This window comes from Antechinus flavipes, chromosome 4 (assembly GCF_016432865.1).
Source record: "Antechinus flavipes isolate AdamAnt ecotype Samford, QLD, Australia chromosome 4, AdamAnt_v2, whole genome shotgun sequence".
Classification (NCBI taxonomy): domain Eukaryota; kingdom Metazoa; phylum Chordata; class Mammalia; order Dasyuromorphia; family Dasyuridae; genus Antechinus; species Antechinus flavipes.
The window spans coordinates 365,271,253-365,295,895 of NC_067401.1; the positions used below are offsets into that span (position 1 = coordinate 365,271,253).

The window sequence follows — 24,643 nt, forward strand, 5'->3', positions numbered from 1 at the left end:
TCACTCTCAGGTTAAATGACTCCTTAGGACATTTTTATTTGCCCAGTGATCTGGGGGAGCTAGAGAGTAGCTTGTACTTTTTACATTAAAAAAAAAAAAAATTCAAATGAAGAAGTAATTTTCTTCTCTTGGGAACTCTGATACTTAAATGAACTGGCAAATTACTAATTTGCCCAGATCAATTTGTCCCACTAGACAGAAATCAAAGTCTCCCTTGGACAAGGGTGGATAGAGGAGACCTTTTGTATATTCATGTCTTCCTAAAAGTCACATTTTGATACTTATATGAACATATGTAACCTACATGGGCAAAACACCCCCAACTCACCCCCTCCTACAAGTGGAACTAACAGAATATAGGGGTCCTCAAACTTTTTAAATAGGGGGGCAATTCACTGTCCCTCAGATTGTTGGAGGACAGGACTATAGTAAAAACAAAAACTTTGTTTTGTGGGACCTTTAAATAAAGAAACTTCTTAGCCCTGGATGAGGGGGATAATCGTCCTCAGCTGCTGCATTTGGCCCACGGGCCATAGTTTGAGTACCCCTGGAAAGATGAGGGAGAGAAGAGTTAAGGTTATGATAATGAGTGATTGGAAGGATGATGATACTCTTAATTGAAAGAGGAAAATCAGGAAGAAGAGAGAATTTTAGGGGAAAGATTATGTTTTGTGAAGCTGGAAGCAGGTGTAAGGTGGAGTAACTAAACTAAAAACTCCAATATTCAGATGGCTTTCCTATTCAGTAATGAATATTTAGATATGGCCATAGTCATACATTAATTCAACAAGAATTTATTGAACTTTATGGAATACTATGTATCAGAAACTGTACTAGGTAGTGTATTCTTTTGAGGAGAACCTTGATATACACAGGTAAAGAAATAAAAACTATACTTAAATACAATGTAATTTTTGAGAAGTTTAGGAGGTGATACTAAAGAAGGTACATTGCCAATAATGAGGGACAGGCGGTCCAGTGGATACAGTGCCGTTATCTAGAGTCAAGCAGATTCATCTTCCTCAAATGCAGCCTCAGTTATTTATTTAGCTATGTGACCTTGGGCAAGTCACTTCACCCCTTCTGCCTCAGTTTCCTCTTCGGTAAATGAGATGGAGGAGAAAATGGCAAACCCCTCCCATATCTCTGCCAAGAAAGCCCTAAATAGGGTCACGAGGACATATGGGATAAACGATAAACATGGGATAAACATGAAGTCAACAAGACTGCCATGAAAAACTACAAGGTAATTTTTTGGGGGAGGTGGGGAGGCGGGGAAGGATTAACAATATAGGAGGTAAAGTTTTTGCGTCAGAAGCAGAACTTGAAGCCTGAGGTCTCTAAAAATTTAATAACATTGCATTTCTTGAATGAATGAATGAATGACGCAAACTAGAAATACTACAACTGAGAAAATATCTCCGCTGAAAGTCGTCCCAGCCTTTAACCTGGGGCGGGGAAGAAAAAAGTACGCGCGTGCGCGCGCTTCCTGCGCCAGCGAGTCACTTGACTAAAGCGACTCTTCCCCAAGCTCCGTCGAGAGCCTAAGGGCGCATGCGCGCTGCTGGCTTGGGCCCAAGGTGGGCGGGAGGAGGGAGAGCGCTGACAGCTTCCGCTTTCGTTTCCTCCTCTTTGCCTATTTGGTTGACGGTCCCAGCTGGACTCCTGGGTGGCGGCGCCGGCGATAGCTGCGGGGGGCCGGCAAGCTCGCTGGCAGGGGTGGGGGTGTGGTGCGGTGAGGCGAGGTGCAGCCTGAGCGTGGTCTCCGAGAGCCATGGCCTGCTCCCTGCTCCAGTTCTGCTACTTCCAGGACCTTCAGGCCGCCCGGGACTTCCTCTTCCCGCACCTGCGGGACGAGACCCCCAGTGGCGGCGCCGTCCGGAGGGACGATGGTAAGTCCTTCCATTCCTCACCCCTGCCAGGCGGGGTCGCAACCCCCTGTTTCCCCCTCCCTCCACTCGATCCAGCGCCCCTCCTTGGCCCGTCCCAAAGGAAGCCGTTCTCGTAGCTACCCGTCAGTGAAGCAATAAACAGTTATTAAGCACCTTCTGTATACCGGACATTGGAGTAAGAATGGGGGGGAGGAAGGGGAAGAAGAAAAAAAACCCTCTTTTATGAAGGAGCTCACAGCTTAATGAAGGAGACTGCATACAAACAACTGTGTCCGAGCAAGAGATGGTCAGGGCAGACGAAAAGAAGCTAGGAGGTAAAGTCGCGGAGGGAGAGCATGCCATGAATAGGGGGTAGGGGAGAGGTGGCTTCCGTCCTTGCATCTTCCCCAATCTCCCCTCTCACCCTCCCTTCCCTTTTTCCTGGACCCAAGAGTCAAGTGTCTCTTTGTCTGCCCCGCCCCATCGAAATTCAGGGTGTCCCCTTCCTTTCTCCTCCCTGTTTGCATCCTCCTCCCAATTCAGCGCCAGCTGTCATCAGTCCTCTGCCCGATGAGGTTCCATCTCCATCCGCTGGAAAGTCCTTTTCCTTCTTTCTCAACTTCACATGCCAGAAGCGCATAAAACTGTTTGAAGATTTAATCCTGAAGCGAATTTGCTTCTCATCTACAATGCAGCTGACCTTTCCAAGCAGGATTTTCAAGTTGATAGTCTTATATATCTGCCAGTAATTTGTACCTTGTCCTGGGAAAGCAAATTTGCCCCAGGTGGGATGGTTTATTATCCTTATTAGCATTCACATGAACATGATATTAAATTCTAAAGACTTATTAACAGGGTTAGGGCAGGTTTAAGACTGTATTGGTATTGGTATTACAGCAATTTCAAGTCTACTTTTCAAAAGTAGCAATGATTATCAGAATTCTTGGTGTTTCTTAAAGAGAGTATGCTTTACTTTAATTATGTTCTGTTTCCAATTAGAAAAATTTTTGTCTTGTAGTATGGTATAATTCCTTTTTAAAAATACCTATGCCATCATAAGTAATAAAAAGCTCAATAACTGGAAACTAATTTAAAAGAAAATTGTCTAAATCCTTGAAATTGAAAGGAAAAGAGCTTACATTTACCGAGGGAACTGTTGACATGCAGAAATAAATTGTTTCTAGTACATTTTAAGTCATAAAGGTGAAACTATAAGGAGTCAGGTTGATGGGGAGGATAACTGGGTTGGTTTACAGACTGAAAATTCATTTTCAGGTCATCATATATAAGTTCTCATTGTCTGACATTCACTACATTTATAAGAAGTTACGTTTTAGAACTTAGATTTTATGGTGGTTTTGATTATTTTCAATTAGAAGCTTTTTAGAATTGAATGATTTAGGACATTGCTTTCCCCTGATTTTCTTCTTACCTATTTGAACTCTCTCCTTCTTTCCTGGATCTTCATCCAGGTCACATCAGCCCTATCCTAAGTCCTCTTCTCTTTTCCTGCTATTCTGTTTCAGTTGGCAAAAACTTGAGATCCCATGGATTTGTTGATTACTGTGCTAAAGATTCTCACATATATTTATCTAGTTTTTACCTTTTTCCTGACTTAACAGTATCACATCTCCAACTGCCTAATGGACTTTTGAACTTGATATTCCATAGATATCTTAAATTCAACATATCTTCAAATTAACTCTTTATTTTTCCCCCCAAACCCTCGCCCTTTTCCAACTTCCCTATCATATCAAGGGTACCATGATCCTCTCATTTCTCCAAGTTTGCAATCTCAGTGAAATCTTTATTCTGTTGTTAAGGACTGTTAATTCCCCTTTCATAATATTTCTTAAATATGCCCCCTTATCTCCTCTGATACTGCCACCCTGGTACAAGGTGCTTTACCTCCTGCCTAATCTATTTTGCAGCATGCTCCTGCTGTGTCTCCCTGCCACAAGTCTCTCCTCACTCTACTCTGCTGATCTCCATATAGCTGTCAAAGTGATCTTTCTAAAGTTGCAGGTCTGAACATAATCACCCACCGTAGTCAATATAATTCCAGTTGACTGGCTCCCTTTCACTTCTAGTATCAAATATAAAATTTTGTTGGGTGATCAACCCCACTCCCTACTTTGTAGTCTTCTTATACCTTAACTCTCCTCCCCACCCCTCACAGTGATTCTCTTTCTATTGCAGAAATATTCATTAATTATCCTTCATACTTAGAATGTTCTCCTTCCTCATTTCTGCCTCCTAGCTTCCTTCAACCTTTTCCCAAATCTCCTTAATTCTAGTACCTTCTCTTTATTGATTACTTCCAATTTATCCTCCTTTAAAAGCATATGTAACTTTTTACATATCTCCCATATTGAACTGTGAACTTTTGAGATCAAGGACTGTTTTTTACTTTTTTTTTTTTTTTTTTATGTCTGTAGTTTTTAGCATGTGTTTGGCTTATAGTAGTCACTTAATAAATGTTTATTGATTGATTGACTTGAAATCACAATTTCAAAGACTATTTGTAAATGAGTATTTTTTCTAACTTAAGTTTTAAAAACCATTTTCATTTCTCTTTTTTTACCTGTACCCTCTTTTACCTACTATGCAAATAGTAAACTAGGCACTAATCTACTATTTAGTATAGATTATTTGTCCCAAGTAATTGATAATTTTTATAAGCATATGATGTTTCTGTATAACAGTAGAATAACTATTGACTTGAGCACCCACTATATTGAGTTATACATGATGTATTGCTTCCAATACTTTTAAATCCATATTCAATTTTTATAGTAGTATGTCTTTATTACTTTATGTCTTCAATTATTAAGAAAGGGACATATTTTCCTACTTCAGAGGTAATGAGTTCTGCCCAATTATTAATAACATTTTGTTCCTTAACCAAATGCCAGTAGTTTTAAAAGTGGGATTTAACTTGTTTAGAATTTGGGGACAGTAGTGATATATAAGTTTGCTGGTAACTCTTAGTAACTTATAATTACTAGCTCTTTCTGAGCTACTAGAGATTTCAAATGAATATCCAAAAGGCATCAGAACATTTGCAAACTTTGGGGTATTACAACATGATGAATCTGTTAATTTTGCCTTTAGGTAATCATGTCTTTGACCTGTATGAGGAACTGAACTTTTTTTACTTCTTCCTCATTTTTCCAGGAAGATAGAAATTGGAACAAACAGTATAGTAGGTTTGATTCTATGTTTAAACAGAGATCCTTACAGACCTTGAGTAGTGAGCCTTTCTACTACGTTAATTTTATGTGTTTACTAATAAGTCCAGAGCTTGGTATGTTGTAGGTATTTAATAAATACTTGTTTCTTTTCTTTGCCCTTTAACAGCACTCCCCCAAATTCCCAAATATTCAGTGGTATTCTCTTGCTTCTAAGACAAAATAGAAAATCTTTAACATGACATTTAAATCCTTCCACAATCTGGGTATCCATCGGTCTAGCTGCCTTTCTATCCTTTTGAACCTAGAATTGAGAAGACCGGAGTTCAAATCCAACCTCATATCTATCTGTAATATCTTGCTTCAGTTTGTTTTTAATTGTGTACAATGATACCACCTCCGTCTATGGTGTTTTGAAGATAAAACAAGAGGGTATTTTTTAAGTTCTTTGAAAACCTAAAAATACAATATAAATGCTAACTATTATTATTGTTTCATTATTATTATTTCCCTCTGCTTTCTTTACTGTTATATAAATCCTTGCATTTCTTCACATTTGTCATTTATTTTTTTATTGTACTATTCCATTATGTTCATATATCATCATGGTTTGATCAGTTCTTCCTAAAATAAGTCAATTCAGTTCAACATTTATTAAAAAAACTTTTTATGTGCCAAGAAGCAAATCATATGCATAGTAGACAATGAGCACTTACTTTGTTGATTGTAGTGTATATAGGATCTTTCTTTATTTTAAAAAATGTAGTATGTTTATTTTCCTTGGTTACATGTAAAACAATTTTGTTGAAGACTGTGTAGGATTTATTATATAGGCTTTCTTGAAATAGAAATTTATTGTTTTATATTTTGAATCCTCTCTTGTGTTCTGCTCAGCAAATGACATTGTTTTTCTTTTCCTTTTTTTAAAAAATAGCTTTTTATTTTCAAAATACATGCAAAGACAGTTTTCAATATTCACCCTTGCAAAGCTTTGTATTCCATATTTTTCTCTCTGTGCAGGTGATCTTACACAGTCCTTTCTCACTTAAATACAATCCAAACCTCTCAAATAGAAATTGTTTCTTTGAAAATTTGACTATGAGATTTTTGGTTTAATTTACATATTTGGAGCATTTAAAAAGTTGTTAGTTTTATTTTCATTAGTTTGCTATAAATTTTAGTTTTCATACTTTTATTATAAGTATATAATACTAATAATGGGGTTGAGGTAGCAGTACCTAGTTCAAAATAAACATGTGACAAATTCACAGTGGCATTCTCTTTGCCAAAAGGGAAATTTATTTAGGAGAAGAGTTTGCAGACAGAAATACGAGATAAAATAGACACACCAGGAGGGGCAAATATGAAATAGAGGTGGGAGAATTTATAGTTAGCAAGGAAAAAGAAAAATTCCTCTGGGGAACTCACAATTAACCAGGAAAAAGCAAGTACTCATTGAGGTGGGAGAAAGCCATTGTTAGCTAGAATAAAGGGAAAGGAGCCATTGAAGGGAAGGCATTAGAAGGGAGAAAGAGTACCTCATAGTTGGCTTAGTCTAGAAGAGAATTTAGCGAAGATCTTCATTTTAAGCAGATCTTTTTTAGGGAAAATTTTGCCTTGGGGGTTTCTCAGTTCTCCCTCTCTAGAGGGAGGGTCAGAGAGCTCAAAGGTCTGTACCTGGTGAACCTTCCTAAACATATGCCAAACAAGATTGTCTGGGAAAGCTGAAGTTGAAGGAATGTCTTTAAAGATGCTAAGTAGATTAGAAATAGTATGGATGAATTAACACTAGATTCTGATTTCACATTATTCTATAAGAACAGGATTTGGTAGTTTAGTTTACATCACTTAGATTTTTTTTCCCCTCCATTTGATAGATTCTCTTAAAAACTTTTATTTGGGGTGAAATCGCTTTAATTTTGTGCAGTTGAAGTTTCCTTTTTTAAAAAAAAATATCATTTATGATCATGGTTATTTTTATTCAGTTAAGAATTCTATTTCTAAACATTGGTCTGAAAAGTATCAATTTCTCTTTATCTTTTAAAAAAAGAAATACTATTTGATTAGGAGTTTATTATAGGTATGGTGTTAGATGCTAAGACAAACCAATGCCTGACAAATTCTGCTACTTTGCAGGTGTTGTCCAAGGTCATACAACTAGTTAAGTCTTAAGTATCTGAAGCATTCAAACTCATGTTCTCCTGATCCCAGAATAGGTGCTTCATCCAGGCTGTATAGCTACTGGTATCCTATCAGTTCTTATCAAATAGGGATTCCCCAATGTTTTTGGTTTTGTGAAACATTGGTCAATAGTTTTAATAGTTACTGCTTTCTAATATAGTTAGAGAAATGGTACAGTCAAGGCCCCCCCTTTTTCCTTCCTTTTCCCCCATAATTTCCTTTGAAATTCTACATTTTTTCCCTCCAAATGAATATTATTATTTTGTGTAATTCTATAAAGTAATCCCCTAGTAGTTTTAATTTGTATAGCTCAAAATCTTTAAATTGAGATTGCATCATTTTTATTATACGGGGTATCTCAAAAGGCTTAGTTCAGTTTTTTAGTATTGCTAGTTTAAGATTTCATTGACAGTAATATACACCTTTCTCTATAGAGTGTGTTGTAGTTGCATTTTTTAAAAAATTCTATATGTATTGGTAAGTTAATGTGAATATTTTGTATGTTGTGAATGGAATGTTTTGAATGCAATTTTTCTTTTTTAGCACTTAAGAGTTTTATTAGTAAAACTTGTTTTGGATTTGTTTTGTATTCTGAAACTTTCCTGAAGAAATCAACTCTTAGTATCTTCAAAGATAGCTATTGTGTTGTTTGAAAAAGAAAATAATTTTGCCTCCTTGCTTATCCTATTTTCCCTTCAACTTTCATTACTATTGATAACATTTCTGTCATATTTTTAAAAAGAAGATTTTTAATGTATACTTCATAGGTTTATAGATTTATGTCAAGAAGCAACTTTTGAGGTCATCAAGTCCAACCCACTCATTATACAGAATAAGAAATTGTAGTTCAGACAGAATAAGTAATTTACCCAAGGTCACAAAATTATTAAATATTTGAGGTAGGACATGAACTCATATCTTCTTAACTCCAAATCCACTGATCTCTATTATGTCATGTGGTTTTCTTGCTTGGATTGTAATTGATACTATTATAGAAATCCAGACTAAAAATAGAAAAACAGGACTGTCAAACTTAAAGTAATTATTTTTTTTTTCTTTAATGGTATTTTATTTTTCCAAAACATACAAAGATAATCTCCAACATTCATCCCTGCAAAATATCATTTTCCAAATGCCTCTCCCTTCTCCCTTTTTCCCCAGACAACTAAAATAATTATTTAGAATGGTATTGAATCTTTTTAATTCTATATTTACTTTTAAAATGTGATTCTTATGGGACAGCTAGTTGCTGTAGTAGATAGAGCAATAGCCCTGAAGTCAGGAGGACTTGAGTTCAAATTTGGCCTCAGACACTTCCTAGCTGTATGATCCTGGACAAGTCACTTGGATCCCAATTGCCTCAGCAAAAAAAGCAAAAAAAAAAAAAAAAAAATGTGATTCTTATATTTACCAGATGCTTGGGTTTTATTTCTCATCTAGTGTGTCTCTTTTTCTTTTTAATGAGTTGTCTAATTTTTAGGCTTATATGTTTTTCCATTTGTTTCTTTGTATTGATTTTTATCTATTTTCTCTTTTAAGTTAGTATTTTGGAAAAAGAGACCTAAAATACCATAAAGATTTTTTATAATAGCAAAAAGAAGTAGGATAATCATATAGTAAGAATGAGATCCCTTATGGAGATCTGTATGTTACATCCAAAAATCTTGAAAAATTAAAAAAATGAGATAAAGGTTTCCAGTGCTTCAAGTGGATCCATGAATTTTAGGTGAGAAAGTAGATGATAATTACCCAGAATGCTCTTACAGCATGGAAGGGCTCCAGTCAGCTCTGGTACAGGCAGTATCCATCCACATTCATCTCATACATTTATCCAAATATGGGACCAAAACTTCAGACATTCTGTGCCATATTCTGATTTTTACAAACTCTTTATTGAGAAAGAAGCAAAATAATATTAGTTTTTGACAAAGAATATCGTTAAGTATTAAAATTATTAGGAAGAGAAATTATAGAATTATTTTGTTAGGATAAGAGAAGAATTTAGGAAGCAAAATTGCTTTAATTTTAGCCATTTTTCTTTTTTTTTAATAAAAATTTTAACTGATGTCCTATTTTTTTTAAACAATAGCAATATCTCTCATTAACTTCTTCCATTTCTTTACTAGAGAGCCATCCCATATGACAAATATCTTTTAAAGAGAGAAAAAGCAACAATATTGAATACAATACTGAAGAAGACTGAAAATATGTGCAATGTACTACACTTATTGACCGATGGAGTATGTTGTTTTCATAACTGCTTACTTTATTCTGCATCAGTTCATGAAGATCTTTCTATGTGTTTCCAAATTCATTATCTTTATCATTTCTTATATCCCAGTAATATATTCCATTACATTCATGTATTGCAGTTTGTTTAGCCATTCCTCAATTGATGGACATCTACTTTGTTTTTAATTTTTTACTATAGTAAAAAGTGCTGTTATAAATATTTATGTAATTTATGTAAGTATAAACATGGGTACCTTTTTTTTTTCCAAAACATGCAAAGATAGTCTCTAATATTCACCCAGTAGAATCGCTAGATCAAAGGCTTGGACATTCTATGCAGTTTATTTGCATAATTCCAAATTGCTTTTTAAAATGGTTGCATTGATTCATAACTACACCAACAATTCACCTATTTTTCTTAATGATATTTACATTTGGGTTTTTTTTTTAATTTCTGTCCTCAACACTTAGTATAATGACTGTCCTATTAAGTAGTCACTTAATAAATTTTTAGTCTTGTCTTTAATCAGTGAGAAAATTCTTTTTCCTAAAAGAAATAACTCAAAGTCTTAACACAAATATATTCACATGGAGTATTATTCCTTTTTTCTTATGGAAAAAGCTTATTTGGAAAAACATTAAAAGGCAATATTAGGAAATTAAAGGACATTTCCTTTCTTATTATTATGAAATAATATAAGTGAATGCACCTTATAATTTATTGTAAAGTTTTATACAGTTGTCAGATAGTATTACTAATTTTTATTTTTATTACTCAAGAAAGCCCAGCTTTAATCTATTCATTGTGGTAGAGAGCTGACCCTGGATTCTCAAAGGTTATATGCCAATGGAAAATAAATTCTATCAGGATCTATGTGTCAGAGAAAGTTTCAATCATATTGCTTGCCACACTGGTTGAGGATTAATTTTTGTTGTTTAGTTGTGTCCTGTCGTGATCTTCTTCCCAAATGCAGCCAGGTGATGAAAGTTCAGATCTTTTATTATCCCAATATAGCCTGGTTAGCTTAGAGGCCTATCTCTTTGCTTGGTTCCAAGAGCTCTCTCCAAATGTCTTTAAATCCAAAGGTCTGGTCCTTCAGCCTCTCCCTCTGCTTTCTTCAGCCTCCAGCCAGCTCCAGTCTTCATGTCATTCCAGTGAAATCTCGACTTGTAGCGTCTTCCTCTCCCGAACTCTCCGACTGGCCCATTGGCCTATTTATGCTCCTTCCAGAGAGAGGGATTATGGGTAGTTCTACTTAGTACCTTGTTTCAGGTTCTGCCCAAAACATCTTCTTGTAAGATTAGATCAACTCTAATTAGTTAGCAGTTAGTAAGGATTCCAACATCTCCCCCTTTCTTTTGTTTTAAAACATAGGGGGTTTCTGAGGGGGTACACATAAATCCATCAATATGGGCCAGAACTTTGTAACAGATATACATGGTATACATAAATCCATCAATATGGGAGGCATTATACATAATTTACAAAAGCACACAGCAATATAACACAGGCTAGTGGTAATGTAACAAATAACATGAATCAACATGAAAATTTAACTACTGCAAAAGTCTCATCAACAATCTTTCATCTCAAGAAATCCAATGATTCTTGCAATTGCTTAAAATACATAAGCACATAGTAATATAACACAGGCTAGTAGTAATGTAACAACATAAATCGACCTGAAAATTTACAAATGTCCATAAGTCCTAGAAATAGTCCATAAGGAATCCATTGTCCATTTGTTCATGCACCAGGAATCTAATAATTCCTGTAAGCTCTGAAGTACTGTAAAAAGTCTCATCAACAATTTTTCATCTCAGGGAATCCAGTGATTCTTGCTGGTTTTTCAGGAACTGAAAGCTGAAGATTTTAAAGTTCTTTTGACAGTCTCATTGTTAGCCATATGATTCCTTTTCCAACTGTGGAAATATAAGCAGATCCTCTTCCCCAAGCAGTTAACCTATCTAATTCTCTTCTATTTACCACTTTTGGGATTTCTCCTCATCATCTGGTAATTACATTGGAGCTGTTTGCATTGGATATTGTCTTGTTGTCTTAAAAGGCCTGTATTCTTCCCAACTGTAATCCTGATTGCTTTTCTGTTGGTTGATGACATCAGAGTTCTGAATTTCTAAAGTCTCTCTGGGTGTAACCTCAGCTGCTATCATGCCCCACCTGTCCTTTGATTGATACTTTAGAGCTGGGCCCTGCCTCTCATTCCTCTGGGTCAATATACATTTAGAGGCCCAGTGAAAGCCTCGGTTACATTTTGGACATGGGGTTTTGGGTTTTCTCTCACCCTGTCTTCTCACTCTATCTCCATATCTACAATGAGCTCTCAAATGTCCAATTTTTCCGCACTGAAAACATCGACGAGTTTCTCTAGAATTCCTCTGCCAAGAAGGACCTTGTCTTTCCATGTTCATCATAGTCTGGGCATAATAAGCATTTGTGCCCACTGTGGCACAGCATCTTATGATTTCTTCTAAAGGAGCATTTTTGTCTAGCCCCCATATAATTCTCTTGCAAACCTCATTAGCATTTTCCTTAGCCAAATGTCTAGTCATTATTTCTGTGGCACCATTATCTCCAATGGTACTTATTACAGCTGTTTGCAGATGTCCCACAAAATCTGCAAAAGGTTCATTGGGACCTTGCTCTATTTTTGTGAAAGCATTATTTCCATCTTTCTGTCCAGGGAGAGAATTCCAAGCTTTTATTGCAGCCTTAGAAATTTGCTCATACACTGTTATGGGATAATAAATCTGTTCTGAACTCTCTGCATACTGACCTTCTACAGCTAGTTCTCAAAAGCAACTTGTACAATAGCTCCTGTTTGCCTATTGCGTTGGGCTTGAATCCTACATAATTCATGAAACTCTGAAAGCCACAATAAATTTTGTTCCGGTTCTAGACATGTTTTAGTGATGGATTTCCAGTCATTCGGGGTTAAGATTTCATAAGACAAATTATCCAGTAACATTTTCACATAAGATGATGTAGCCCCATAAAGAGTGCAACCCTTTTTCAAATCTTTAATTTTTTCCAAAGTAAAAGGAGTGTATCTTCTCTCTTTTTTACCTGAAGAGTCAATCCTTTCAATCACAGGATATGCGTTTATAAAATCAGATATATCTTCTCCTTCGTTTTTTGCTTTAATTAATGCTTTTTCTAATCTTGTTAAATTCTGCTTTACAGGAGAAGCTGACTGTGTTTCTGTCTCTCTCCCTCCCCCTTGTTCCACCCATGAAGGGTTAATTGCGGAGGGAGGGTCATGAGATGTGGAATCACCTAATTCCTCCTGCTGTGAAGTATCATACTCAGAATTGTAATTAACTCCATTCTCATCTGATTCGTACTAAAGTTGGCAATTCTTCCTCTTGTACTTTCCTTTTCATCATTCTATCACTTAAATAACTTCTTATAGCCAATTGTATTACATTATATGTATTAATTATTGAGTTAGGCCCATTTTTATCATAGAATTGACAAAGATCCTCTCCAACCAATTTCCATTCATTTAGATCTAATTCCTTATCAAGAGAGAAACAAGGACATATGTCCTTTACAGTTTGTAAAAGTTCAGTGATTTGCTGTAAACTTATAATTAAACCTTGGCTTTCCATAATTTTGACAATGCTCTCTAAACATTTTCCTTGAACAGAAACAGGTTGTTTTCTAAATATCTGTCCCATCTTAGCTGAAATTTTACTTTACCTTTTCTAACAAAATTTCTTTGTTGCACTCACCCTAATTTCTGGGTTGAAGTCTTTTCCACTGGATCAGGATCAGAGGCTTTTCCACTTGAATCAGGATCGGAGCTTTTCCACTGAAATCCACTGAGGGGGTCTGTTAGCCCCACGTTCAGGGCACCAAAATGTTGTGATCTTTTTCTTCTCAAAACACAGCCAGGTGATAAAAGTTCAGATCTTTTATTATCCCAATATAGCCCGGTTAGCTTAGAGGCCTATCTCTCTGCTTGGTTCCAAGAGCTCTCTCCAAATGTCTTTAAATCCAAAGGTCTGGTCCTTCAGCCTCTGCCTCTGCTTTCTTCAGCCTCCAGCCAGCTCCAGTCTTCATGTCATTCCAGTGAAATCTCGACTTGTAGCGTCTTCCTCTCCCGAACTCTCCGACTGGCCCATTGGCCTATTTATGCTCCTTCCAGAGAGAGGGATTATGGGTAGTTCTACTTAGTACCTTGTTTCAGGTTCTGCCCAAAACATCTTCTTGTAAGATTAGATCAACTCTAATTAGTTAGCAGTTAGTAAGGATTCCAACAGTGTCCAATTCTTTATGGTTACTTTTAGGGTTTTCTTGGCAAAGATATTGGAGTGATTGGTCATTTTCATCTCCAGCTCATTTTACTGATGAGGAATTGAGGCAAACAAGGTTAAATGACTTAACCAGAATTACACAGCTAGTATCTGAAGCCAGATTGGAACTCAGGAAGAATGAGTTTTCCTGAATACAAACTTAGTGCTCAATCCACTGTGCCACCTAGCTGCCCCAAGGCCTAGTAAAGAAAAGGTTCATTACCAGCAGGCTTGTCATTAATGATGAACTTTTTGGCTTTGATTATGTGGGGAAAAAAATACAAAATGACTCTTTTCAGTGCATCCCTCAGTGCATCTTCAATAAATAGGGGCAAGAAAATAGCTAAGAATCATACAATTTTTAGCCCTTCTACAAACGTTAATTAAACTGTTGCTGAGATGCTTGGCTTATGACCAGCAAATAGGCATGCTATTAAATGACTTAAAATCATATCAACCTTGACATTCTTCTTATAAATCAGAAGATAAAAGTTGCATCTAAGCGGAAGTTGCATCTAAGGGTCAGCTCTCTACCACAATGAATAGATTAAAGCTGGGCTTTCTTGAGTAATAAAAATAATCTAAACATAGGTTTTCCTTGTAAAAGATTTTATTGTGTATTTTAAGACAACAATATTATTTCAGGGATCACTTGGTCACTTGCTATTGTAGTGCTCATAATAAACAGTCCTAATGATATTGTAACTTCTGTGCCAATATCTGTTGCTAAAGATTAGTAGAGAAATTAGTAGAGAGAGTTTTTTCATATTAAGTCAAGAGATATTTTTAATGAGAAGCAGCTTGGTGTAATGTGTTTAGTGTTGGACATGGAATCAGGAAGACTAAATTTCAATTCACCACTTAATATCTAACTGGAGCACACATAAATCTCTCTGAGCCTCCAGAAACTTTGTGAATGTCTGTAAAAGGCTATTGAAAATCAATGAGAAAATAGAAGTTGGTATAAAAATATGCTCTGTTTGTTTTGCAAATACAACTGACACAAGTCCAATTTTTAAACATTTTGAAGACTTTCAGTTGGTTTTAGCTTATGTGTCTCATTGTTCCTTTTTTTTAATTTTGGATAACTAAATGTTGTAAGCAGATTGTATACTGACAAAAGATTCTTAAAGCTGCAAATCTTAGATAAGCAATAATTGATATAAAATATAAAATATGCTGAGTTGGCTGTTTAGCCAAACATAAATAATAGTATTATAATATACATAGCAAACTTAAAAAAAAAAAAAGTTGTTCTTTCAGAAATCATTGGAACTTCTCAATGATTACTCCTCACAATAAACATCTCTTTTTAAAATAAGTAAGTATAATCAGTCAAAATAAATCAACATATTGACTGTTTTTGAAAACATATGCATACTATTGGCTATTTTGCTGATAATTGAGCGTCAGGCTTCTATACAAAGAACTTGAATAATTTTTTCTAAGACTTATTCATTAAGTTATTAACTGTTATGGAGTCCATATATATATCAGTGCAAAGAGTTTCCATGTATGCAAAATCAGTCTGCAAAATCACTGTCCTTGACACATGCTTTAATTCATTATTGACTTACATATAGAAGTGTAAGGAAGCATGGGGGAGAGAAGAAATAGGGAGATATATTTTAAGAGTAAAAAGTTAAAGAGGTTGAAAATTTATAGATTATATAGAAATTTCATGCCTATATATGAATGCTTTTAAGAGTTACTGGATAAGGAAAGCACTAAATGATAAAAATAAAATTTTACAAAAATTAAAATCAATATCTTGTTACCAATGTGGGAGTCATTTCCCAGTAAGGGATGATCACCCATTGATTTTAACCAGTACAAAATTTGAAATGCAAATAAAAATGAGAAGATTTGGCATATTGTTTTAAGCTGACCTATTTAAATAAGTTATTAATGCCAGAGATTGGATATCAGACATAGAAGAAACCAACTCAGCTAACAAATTTTGATATTCTTGGAAGATAGGTACAGCAGCCAAGAGCAACACTAATTTAGAATATAGATTTGAGAAGTACTAAGAATGGTAGATAATGAGCAGTATTGGCTCATAAAACAAAATTGTCAACAATAATAGTTAATAAACATTTATTAAATATCTTCTGTGTGCTAGGCATTGTACTAAGCACTAAGTATACAGAGAAAAACATAAAATAATCTTTGCCTTCACAGAGTTTGAAGAAGCTGAAAAGTTAGTTGGGGGTTGGGTTTGAGGAAGAAGAGTACTTAGCCCAAAGCATAATGGAGTTTTATAGCTAGGATGGGAAATATCTCTGGAGTTGTGAATTACAGAGTTGATTAATCTTGCAAAATGAGGAATTTCTGAGGATCATGAAATCCAAGAGATTAGCTGGGTAGGAAATTATATAAGAAGGAAAAATAAATTTATAGAAAGTCTGGCAAGAGACCCATTTAACTAAACCAAGAACTCCCAAAAGGATTTAAGCATGAATCTAGAAGGAAGGCAACAAATAGAAAATGGAAGGTTTTTCAAGTTTACTATAGTAAGTTATTCTCTTTATCAGTGATTAGATCTACCACTTTAAGCATCAACATAATCCTTGATGTACTACATGAGGAAGCAGAAATTGCAATAAAGAAAAAAGAAAAAAAAAAAAAAACCATGCTAAGAACAGCTTGACTAGAGCATGTACATACAATGGCAGTCCAAACTAGAAAAGACACGATTTTTAGGACACTGAGGAACTGATTCCAAAGATATCTGAAAGAAGAGAGGTTCCCAAATGCTTGGAGAAATCTCAGACTTTAATATTGTTGAAAGAAGTTGATTGTCAAAATAATTACTAACTTGTCTGCCAACTTTTTCATCCTTATAATCTGAGAACGATCTTCCCATTCATTGAGAATATTCTTGAAGGGACCTGTATGTGCCAAAATGTTTGTGGCAGCCCTGTTTGTAGTGGCTAGAAGCTGGAAAATGAATGGATGCCCATCAATTGGAGAATGGTTGAATAAATTGTGGTATATGAACGTTATGGAATATTATTGTTCTGTAAGGAATGATCAGCAGGATGAATACAGAGAGGACTGGCAAGACTTACATGAACTGATGCTAAGTGAAATGAGCAGAACCAGGAGATCACTATATACCTCAACAGCGATACTGTTTGAGGATGTATTCTGATGGAAGTGGATCTCTTCGATAAAGAGAGCTAATTCAATTTCAATTGATCAAGGATGGACAGAAGCAGCTACACCCAAAGAAAGAACACTGGGAAATGAATATAAACTGCTTGCATTTTTGTTTTTCTTCCCAGGTTATTTATACCTTCTGAATCCAATTCTCCCTGTGCAACAAGAAAACTATTTGGTTCTGCACACATATATTGTATCTAGGATATACTGTAACCTATTCAACATGTAAAGGACTGCTTGCCATTTGGGGGAGGGGGTGGAGGGAGGGAGGGGAAAAATTGGAACAGAAGTGAGTGCAAGGGATAATGCTGTAAAAAATTATCCTGGCATGGGTTCTGTCAATAAAAAGTTATTTTAAAAAAAGAAAAAGAGAATATTCTTGTTAAATTTTTGTTAATGATATATGCATTCGGCCACATCTTTATAATCACTCAATTTAATTAAAAGATACAGCAAATTAATGATCCTATTATTCTAATTTTTTGCAGACTGAAAAAAGGCATTTGATTTTGTAGAGCAAAATGATACTTCAAAGGCTCTTTTCCAACAGTCTTTAATGCAAATGTTAAAATTATATATAATTTTTTTTGTAATGTAAACAGAGATAACTTTATCCTTCTGAAAGTATATTTGAGGTAAGAATTGAGCAGTATGCATTTGTCAGTGATGGTGTAGAGAGTGGCTAAGGTAAAAAACTAATGAAAAGAAATTAGATCGCCTCTAGATGATAAGATCTCCTAGATCTTCTGTTTGAAGATGGCATGTTACTGATTGTGTCAAGCCACAGAACATTGAACATTACTCTTGAGATTGCTAGTTTTTAAAGAGATTTCAGTCTAACTCAAGAATATCAGAATTAAAAGGGGCTTTAGCATTTCATATGAAGCAGTTGTGAAAATTTAAGAGATAAGCACCTATTTATAGTAACTTGTGGACTATAATATTCAGTTGGGTGGATAACCAATAAATGTAGGGATTGTCAATAACTTGGGACAGAACTCACTAGTAGAGAGAGAATTGATTTGATTGCCTTGACCCTTTCTCCTGAAATGAAAATCCATCTTTTTAAGACTTGATATTTTCACAGTGATTCTATGAGACTACAAATCATAGAATTGCCAGACTTTGAGGAATTAAAGTTGTAGGTCATCCAAAGGGTAATGAAGCATTGAATGGTGGAGGGGAAGGGAAAGGAGAGTTAATAAAATGCAACCATACTACCTACAACTAATTGTATAGAAAAAGCAGCATAAAAATCATCAGAGAAATGTATGTTTAGAAAAAGTAAGCTGGTCAGAGCAAGAATTATCTGATAACTTGTATGCTGCATTGGAATGCATGAACTGCTAAAAAATAAAGAAAAGCAACCCAGGATATTGGGTAGACTTTTTTCTGGAGAACTGAGAAAGAAACATGGAAGAATATTACAGGAGATGAGGTAGGGATGAGCTGCTGTAAGAACGCACATGGATGAAATCACATATCTCATGAAGCATTTCTCATTGAAAATAAATGTTCTTGGGGCAGCTAGGTGGTGCAGTGGATAGAGCACCAGCCCTGAAATCAGGAGGACCTAAGTTTAAATCTGGCCTCAGATACTTAACACTTCCTAGCTGTGTGACCCTGGGCAAGTCACTTAACCCCAATTGCCTCAGCAAAAATAAATGAATAAATAAATAGATAAATAAATAAAATAAACCTTCCTGAAAGAAGAGGTTGTATAGGTTTTTTACTTTTTTTTACTACTTTTAAAAAAATTATTAGTTTCTGACATTTACTTTTATAAGATTTTGATTTCCATTTTTTCTCCCTCCCCTTACCCTTCTGTAAGATGACAATCTGATATTGGTTTGCATGGCCTTTTTTAAAAAAATATGCCTGGGTTTTAATTTTTTTTCCTTTTTCTTATAATAATTCAGTATACAAAGAACAAAAAAAGATTTTTTTTAATGAAATGGAACTTGTTACATTGTTTTTAAAAGTATATATTCAATTTATGCAACAGTAACAGTTGCTCTATTTTTTGTGTCTCCTGAATTTGTTTCTGTTTTCTTCAGTGTATTTAAAAAATGCTTTACTATTGACTTTTTCTTTCTTATAATTTGATTACTTGCTACACATGTCCCCTACATAGAAGCCCTCTATACTAACAAATAAGTATAGTTAATTTTGGATACTTTTTCAGTCTAATGATTCTGTAAAAGTATAAATTTTTTTTTTTTTTTACTGATTTGATATCACATAATTTAGATTTGAAAGGGACTTTAGCATTTAACTCGAGCTAGTTTTGATGATTTTGAAGGTGAATACCTTTTTGTTTTAATCATGGACTTTACCTAGTTTTGGGGATAATAGGTTAAATGTTTTTATATTTCCTATTAATACTCTGTTGAACCATCCATCTTTGTAGAAGTAGAAAATTAGCAATTCATAATACAGAAAGTAAAGAAGCTCTTATTCTCAGTTGGTTTCCTTTAAAAAAATATTTTCAGCTTTTAACACTATTTGGTATTATTTTTGCCCTGAGAAAATACATTAAATCTCCCTTTCCTTATTTAAGTGAGATTTCTTGGTTTTTGCATATATAAATATCCATATTGTGTGTTTCTGTTATTCTTCAAACCAGAATAGGGGGATTGGCCCATTAGACCATTAAGGTGAGTATAAATCCAGTCTTAGGCACTTACTAGCTTTCTGACCTTGGACAAGTCACTTAACCTCAGTTGCCTTGATTAATACAAGTTGCAATCTTTCTGACAACTACTATAGTAGTACACTAAAATTGTTTGGCTTTTTTTCTCCCCTGAACTGGGACTTATATTGCATCCTATTATATCTGTCAGCTTCTTATCAAGTCCTTTTAAGACCCAGAATAATCATCCTACAACTTAACCTATTTTATCTTTCACATGTACTTGCTGTTCTACTCCTACTGTCCTTTTCACTGTTCCCTGTACACATTTGCCTTACAATTCTGCTCTCTTTTTTCATTCTCTTCCACTTAGAAAGTGATTCCTCTTCCTTTTAGAAAGTACCCTTCATTTCTCTTAAAAGTATCAACATACTTAAAGGCCTGAACCAAGTCCAGTTTCTTCTATAAAACTTCCAATTCACCGGTCTCCTTTCTTCCAGATTCTTATGAGTATTTGCCAATTTTACCATAAGAATCACCAACCTTTTTCTGATGAAGAGTTGATTTCCTGATTTCTCTGAAATGTTGTGATAGACCTCAAAGTATACTTGGAGAAGGGTAGGAAAGAATGCTGAAATGAAAAAGTAATTGCAATAAGATAGCAGTCTTCTTTTTCACTCAGATAATTATTTTAATCCATGAAATGTATAACGATGGCTTTCTTAGAGATCAATCATTTAATACGTTAAGATTCACTTATAGAATAAATGACTGGCATTTTGAGACTCCTTCTGTACCATATAATTTACTCTTCATTTTATTTTATGTTTAATCCTAACCATTGCCATGTTTGTAAGGTTTTTTTTAGCTAGTTATATTTCTATAGGGGAAATCTATGTAGTAATGTGTTTCTTTTGTACAACCCTCATCTCTCTTCCACCTTATAACATTGCCTATTAAACTTCTGAGCACATAACAAGCAGTAAGTTAAATAGTTTTTCAATTGAATTATGTAGTAAGTGGAATCTATTGGAAAAGTAGCATAAAATGGTTTGGTGACATAAAGAAAGGGGAAACACATTTTGGATGTTTGAAGGGAATTGAAATCTTTTGTTGTGGGAAATGATCCAGTGGTAGAAGAAAGATCTTGCATTTGGCAGAGTGTTGCAAGGAGCTTAATTGATTAGTGGAAATAGTATTCTAGCATAAAACTATTGATTGTCAGTGAGAATCTGTATTTCAGGATCTTTTATGTTAATCTATTTTAAAGATTATATCCAAAGTAAATTAGCTTTTAGTAAATTTTTTTTGTGTGAGAATCCATAGACTTTACAATAAAATTCACTCCATTATTTGAAAACAAATGGATAGACCATTTAAATCTTTATCTTCTCACAATCTTCAGAAATAATCCATTCTGTGTCAGTAGTACATAATTTTTAAGTGTTTAGTGAATATGCTGATGTGGATACTTTGGAGATTGTCTTAGATAATTTCTAATAAATTCTTTCTTTCTTTCAGTTCTTATACATTGCTGTCACTTTACTTGAATCCCATGGATATTTATTAAGGTTTACTAATATTAATGGTTAAAGAATACTATAAGGAGATGTCTATAATATCTATTATAGAAAAACTATGGAAAAAGAGATTTTTGTCTGCCTGATTATTGGTTTTTATTTTTAAAAAAAATTGAATCCCAAAGTAGTTTTTAGACATAGAAATGAACAGGGGGAAAGCAAAATGGTTGGATTCCAACACCTTCCAACAGATGATGTTAAGTGTTAAAGAGCTGACTAAAAGGAAATATCACATGTTTTTCAACTGCAGTCAGGAGACTAGAAATTATGTCACTGGGACTGAAGAGGAATGAATACTTTGATATAGGCAATGTTCACCTTACAGATTGTGCCTTCAGAAACTCAGTTATATTTTCATGATCTGAAACTCTAGCTTTTCTATAGAAATAAATATTATGGATGGTGGTGAAATTCCCAGACTATCCCCCGAAAGGCATATTATCCCATAATGTTCCTGGAATATTTATAATCTACCTAACCAATAATTTTTTATATTTATGGCTTTTTAAAAAATTTACTTATGACATTCTTTTTTACGGGAAAATATGAGCCAAATTCTGTAATGACCACGTATTTAAAGTCAGCCGGAGTCAGGAATTCAGGTTAAGGGAAAAATCTTCAATATTTATTGAAGTGAAGAGGTGAATAAAGATTGCTATAGCAAATATAGGCAGTTGCGACAGGAAGCCAGCTAAGAGAGAGTGACGCGAGCCGAGCCAACCGTGGAGGCAACCGTGGCAATGGCAGTCCCAAAAGTCTCTCCTCCCCTTCCTTTTCCACTCCCCTGCCTCCACCCACCAAAATCGTCATTTCCTATACAACACATCAGGACTTGCACAAAGAGTGGGTGGGGGCCATTCTTTCTCCAAGCTTACATATTAATAGAGTATGGTCCAATTACTATTTAGCCTCATGTGCTTGGGACCTCAGTGCATCAACTCAAGCCTCAGCCCATTACAAAATTCCATCTTTAACCTTCTGTTGGCATGAAGGAAGGCTGTAGAGAAGGGGGTAAAAGGAAAGCATAATATTTGAATGTGGTGTTTTTCTTCTTTAAAATATAATGGTTCTTTCTGGGAGCAGGTTTCTTGGGGAGGTTTTCTGGAGGCAGCCTTAGTTTCAGTTAAAAGTAATAATCACCCAAATGTAGCCAGGTACTAAAAGTTCTGATCTGTCTCCAATATAGTCCGGTTAGTTTTCTTAGAGGCTTCTCTCTCTCTCTCCTTGGTTCTGAGAGCTTTTGCAGCTTTGTCCTTTGCTTCTGCCTCTGCTTTCTTCAGCCTCCAGCCAGCCAGGTGGAAAATGGAAAATGAATCTCTCTTGCCTCCAAAGTCACTCCTAACCCGAAACTAAGAGCCTCTTTATATATGATCTCCCAAAGGTTGACTCCTCCTTCTAGAGGCAGGGATTAAGGGAGGTGTGAATTTGGATATTTCATACTAAACCCTGAAATCTCCCAAATGTGTGAACTCCAATGAGAACTTAAGTACATTAGTGAGCTAGAGGGTTTGCTAAGTACCATGCTAAATTAGCACTTTGTAAAGATTCCAACATTTGAATATGAAAGTTAACTTGATAATTCAGTAGTTTCATAGCTATGTAACAGAAGGCATTCTTCAGAGTTAACACTTCTGTGATGTTTATATTGGGATACAGTGGAGGTAGCACTCTGTAGTTACAATATAGGTCATTTGAAAATTGACAAATTTGTTTTGTTATTCTGTCTAATGTAACTTTTTCCCTGTTATCTTCCTCCTAGAAAGTGATCACTTTTTCATCTAGAAAGTGCTCCCCATTTCTCTTAAAGGTACCAAAATACTTTAAGCTTTAGATCAAGCCAATTACTTTAACAAAGCTTTACCATACTATTTCAGTTCATTAGAACCTCTAGTCTCTAAATTCTCATGAGTATATCTGACAGTTATACTTCAGGGACAAATTGCCTTTTCCTAATGAGGAGCTACTTCTGATTTTCTTGAAATGTTATGATGAGTTCTGAAAGTTTTGTTAGAGAAGAGTAGAAAGGAGAGCTAAAGTGAAAAGCAGTTGTGACAGGAAAGTTTATTCATATTTAAGAAATTAACCTTAATGGCCTAGAACTAGCATTCTTTTTATAAATTGATATCTATAGAAGATTGCCTAATAGTATAGGATAATAAATGATTATACTTGTAAATCTATTTCTTCCCCAGTCTTTCCATCTACAACTCTTAGAAGGAAACCTAATTTCTCCTTGATGGCACAGTCTCTCTGGCCGTCCTTCCAATATTGGCTGCATCTTTACTCATTCTCTTCCACTCACTGATTGAGACTGGAGAGTTGGAATACTCCTTGCTGCCCATTGCCATTTCCAGGGTCTTTCCCTTCCTCTGTCATTCAATATCCTCTTTTCCTTGAGATTAGTGCTATGTATATTAGTCATCCAACCAAAAAAAAAAAAAAAAAAAAAAAAAACAACCCCAACAATTCTCTTCTATCCCCAATGAATTCAATACCTTACTTGGAATTTTTCTCTCCTCAACTTCTGCCCTTATTTTAGGAGACTTCAAAATACATATTGATTCTCTCTCAAATATCTTAACCACTTAGTTCCTCAACTTACTCACCTCCTATGAGCTACTTTTTCAACCTATCTCAGCCTTGATATATAATTATCCTTTTGATCTTGCATAAATAGGTACTTTCATTCATTCAGGAATTCTGAAATTCCCATATCTTACCATAACTTACTGGTTTTCATCTTTCCCTCTGCCTTCCTCTATATAGTCCCACTTTTCATCTGCACCATGACCTCTAATCCTTTGCCCCTCAGTTCTCTCCCAAGACATCTGCATCCCATTTCTTTCCTCTTCTCCCCATCTTGATTCCTTGGTGAACCAATTAAACTCTACACTGTCTTCTCTTGAATTCCCAACTCCTTTGTCATACCAGTTATCCCAGCCAAGCCTCATTTAAAGCCTCATCCCTCTCTTCATTGCTTTCACTTCTGTACATGTGCTGCTGAACAGAGATGGAAAAAATCATACAACTGATCTGATTCGGTTCACTACAAATTTGTCATACAGTCTCAGGAACCTTCACTGCCACAAGACAATACTGCTATATGTCCCTTCTCAGCTCACTATATGTGTCCCACAGTGACTCCTTCTCAAGCCTCCTATAGCTCCTTCTTTTTACTCCTTCTCAAGCCTCCTATAGCTCACCCTTCCCTTACTTTCTCAACTGAGAACCTTGTCTCATATTTTACAGAGAAAATTGAGATCATTGACTGTGAACTTCCTCTCTTCCTCATTTCCTATCACTTAAGTATCTTTCAGTCCTGTCTTACATGATGAAGTGACCTTATCTTCACAAGGCCAACTCCTCTACCTGCTCTGCCAATCCCATTTCACCTTGTCTTCAACAGATTGCCCCCTCTGTTATCTTCACTCTTTCACTTATTTTCATTATCTCCCTCTTTACTGACTCATT

General features: G+C 35.2%; 1 protein-coding gene across 1 annotated transcript in view; it reads left to right on the top strand.

Annotated features, from left to right (window-relative positions):
- Window positions 1-861: 861 nt before the first annotated feature.
- Window positions 862-24,643, top strand: part of RAB3GAP2 (RAB3 GTPase activating non-catalytic protein subunit 2) — a 126,654-nt gene continuing 102,872 nt past the window's right edge. The window contains exon 1 of the mRNA XM_051998255.1: window positions 862-1,892. Coding sequence (XP_051854215.1) covers window positions 1,775-1,892 — 118 coding nt within the window. The 5' untranslated portion in view covers window positions 862-1,774. The remainder of the gene's footprint in view (window positions 1,893-24,643) is intronic.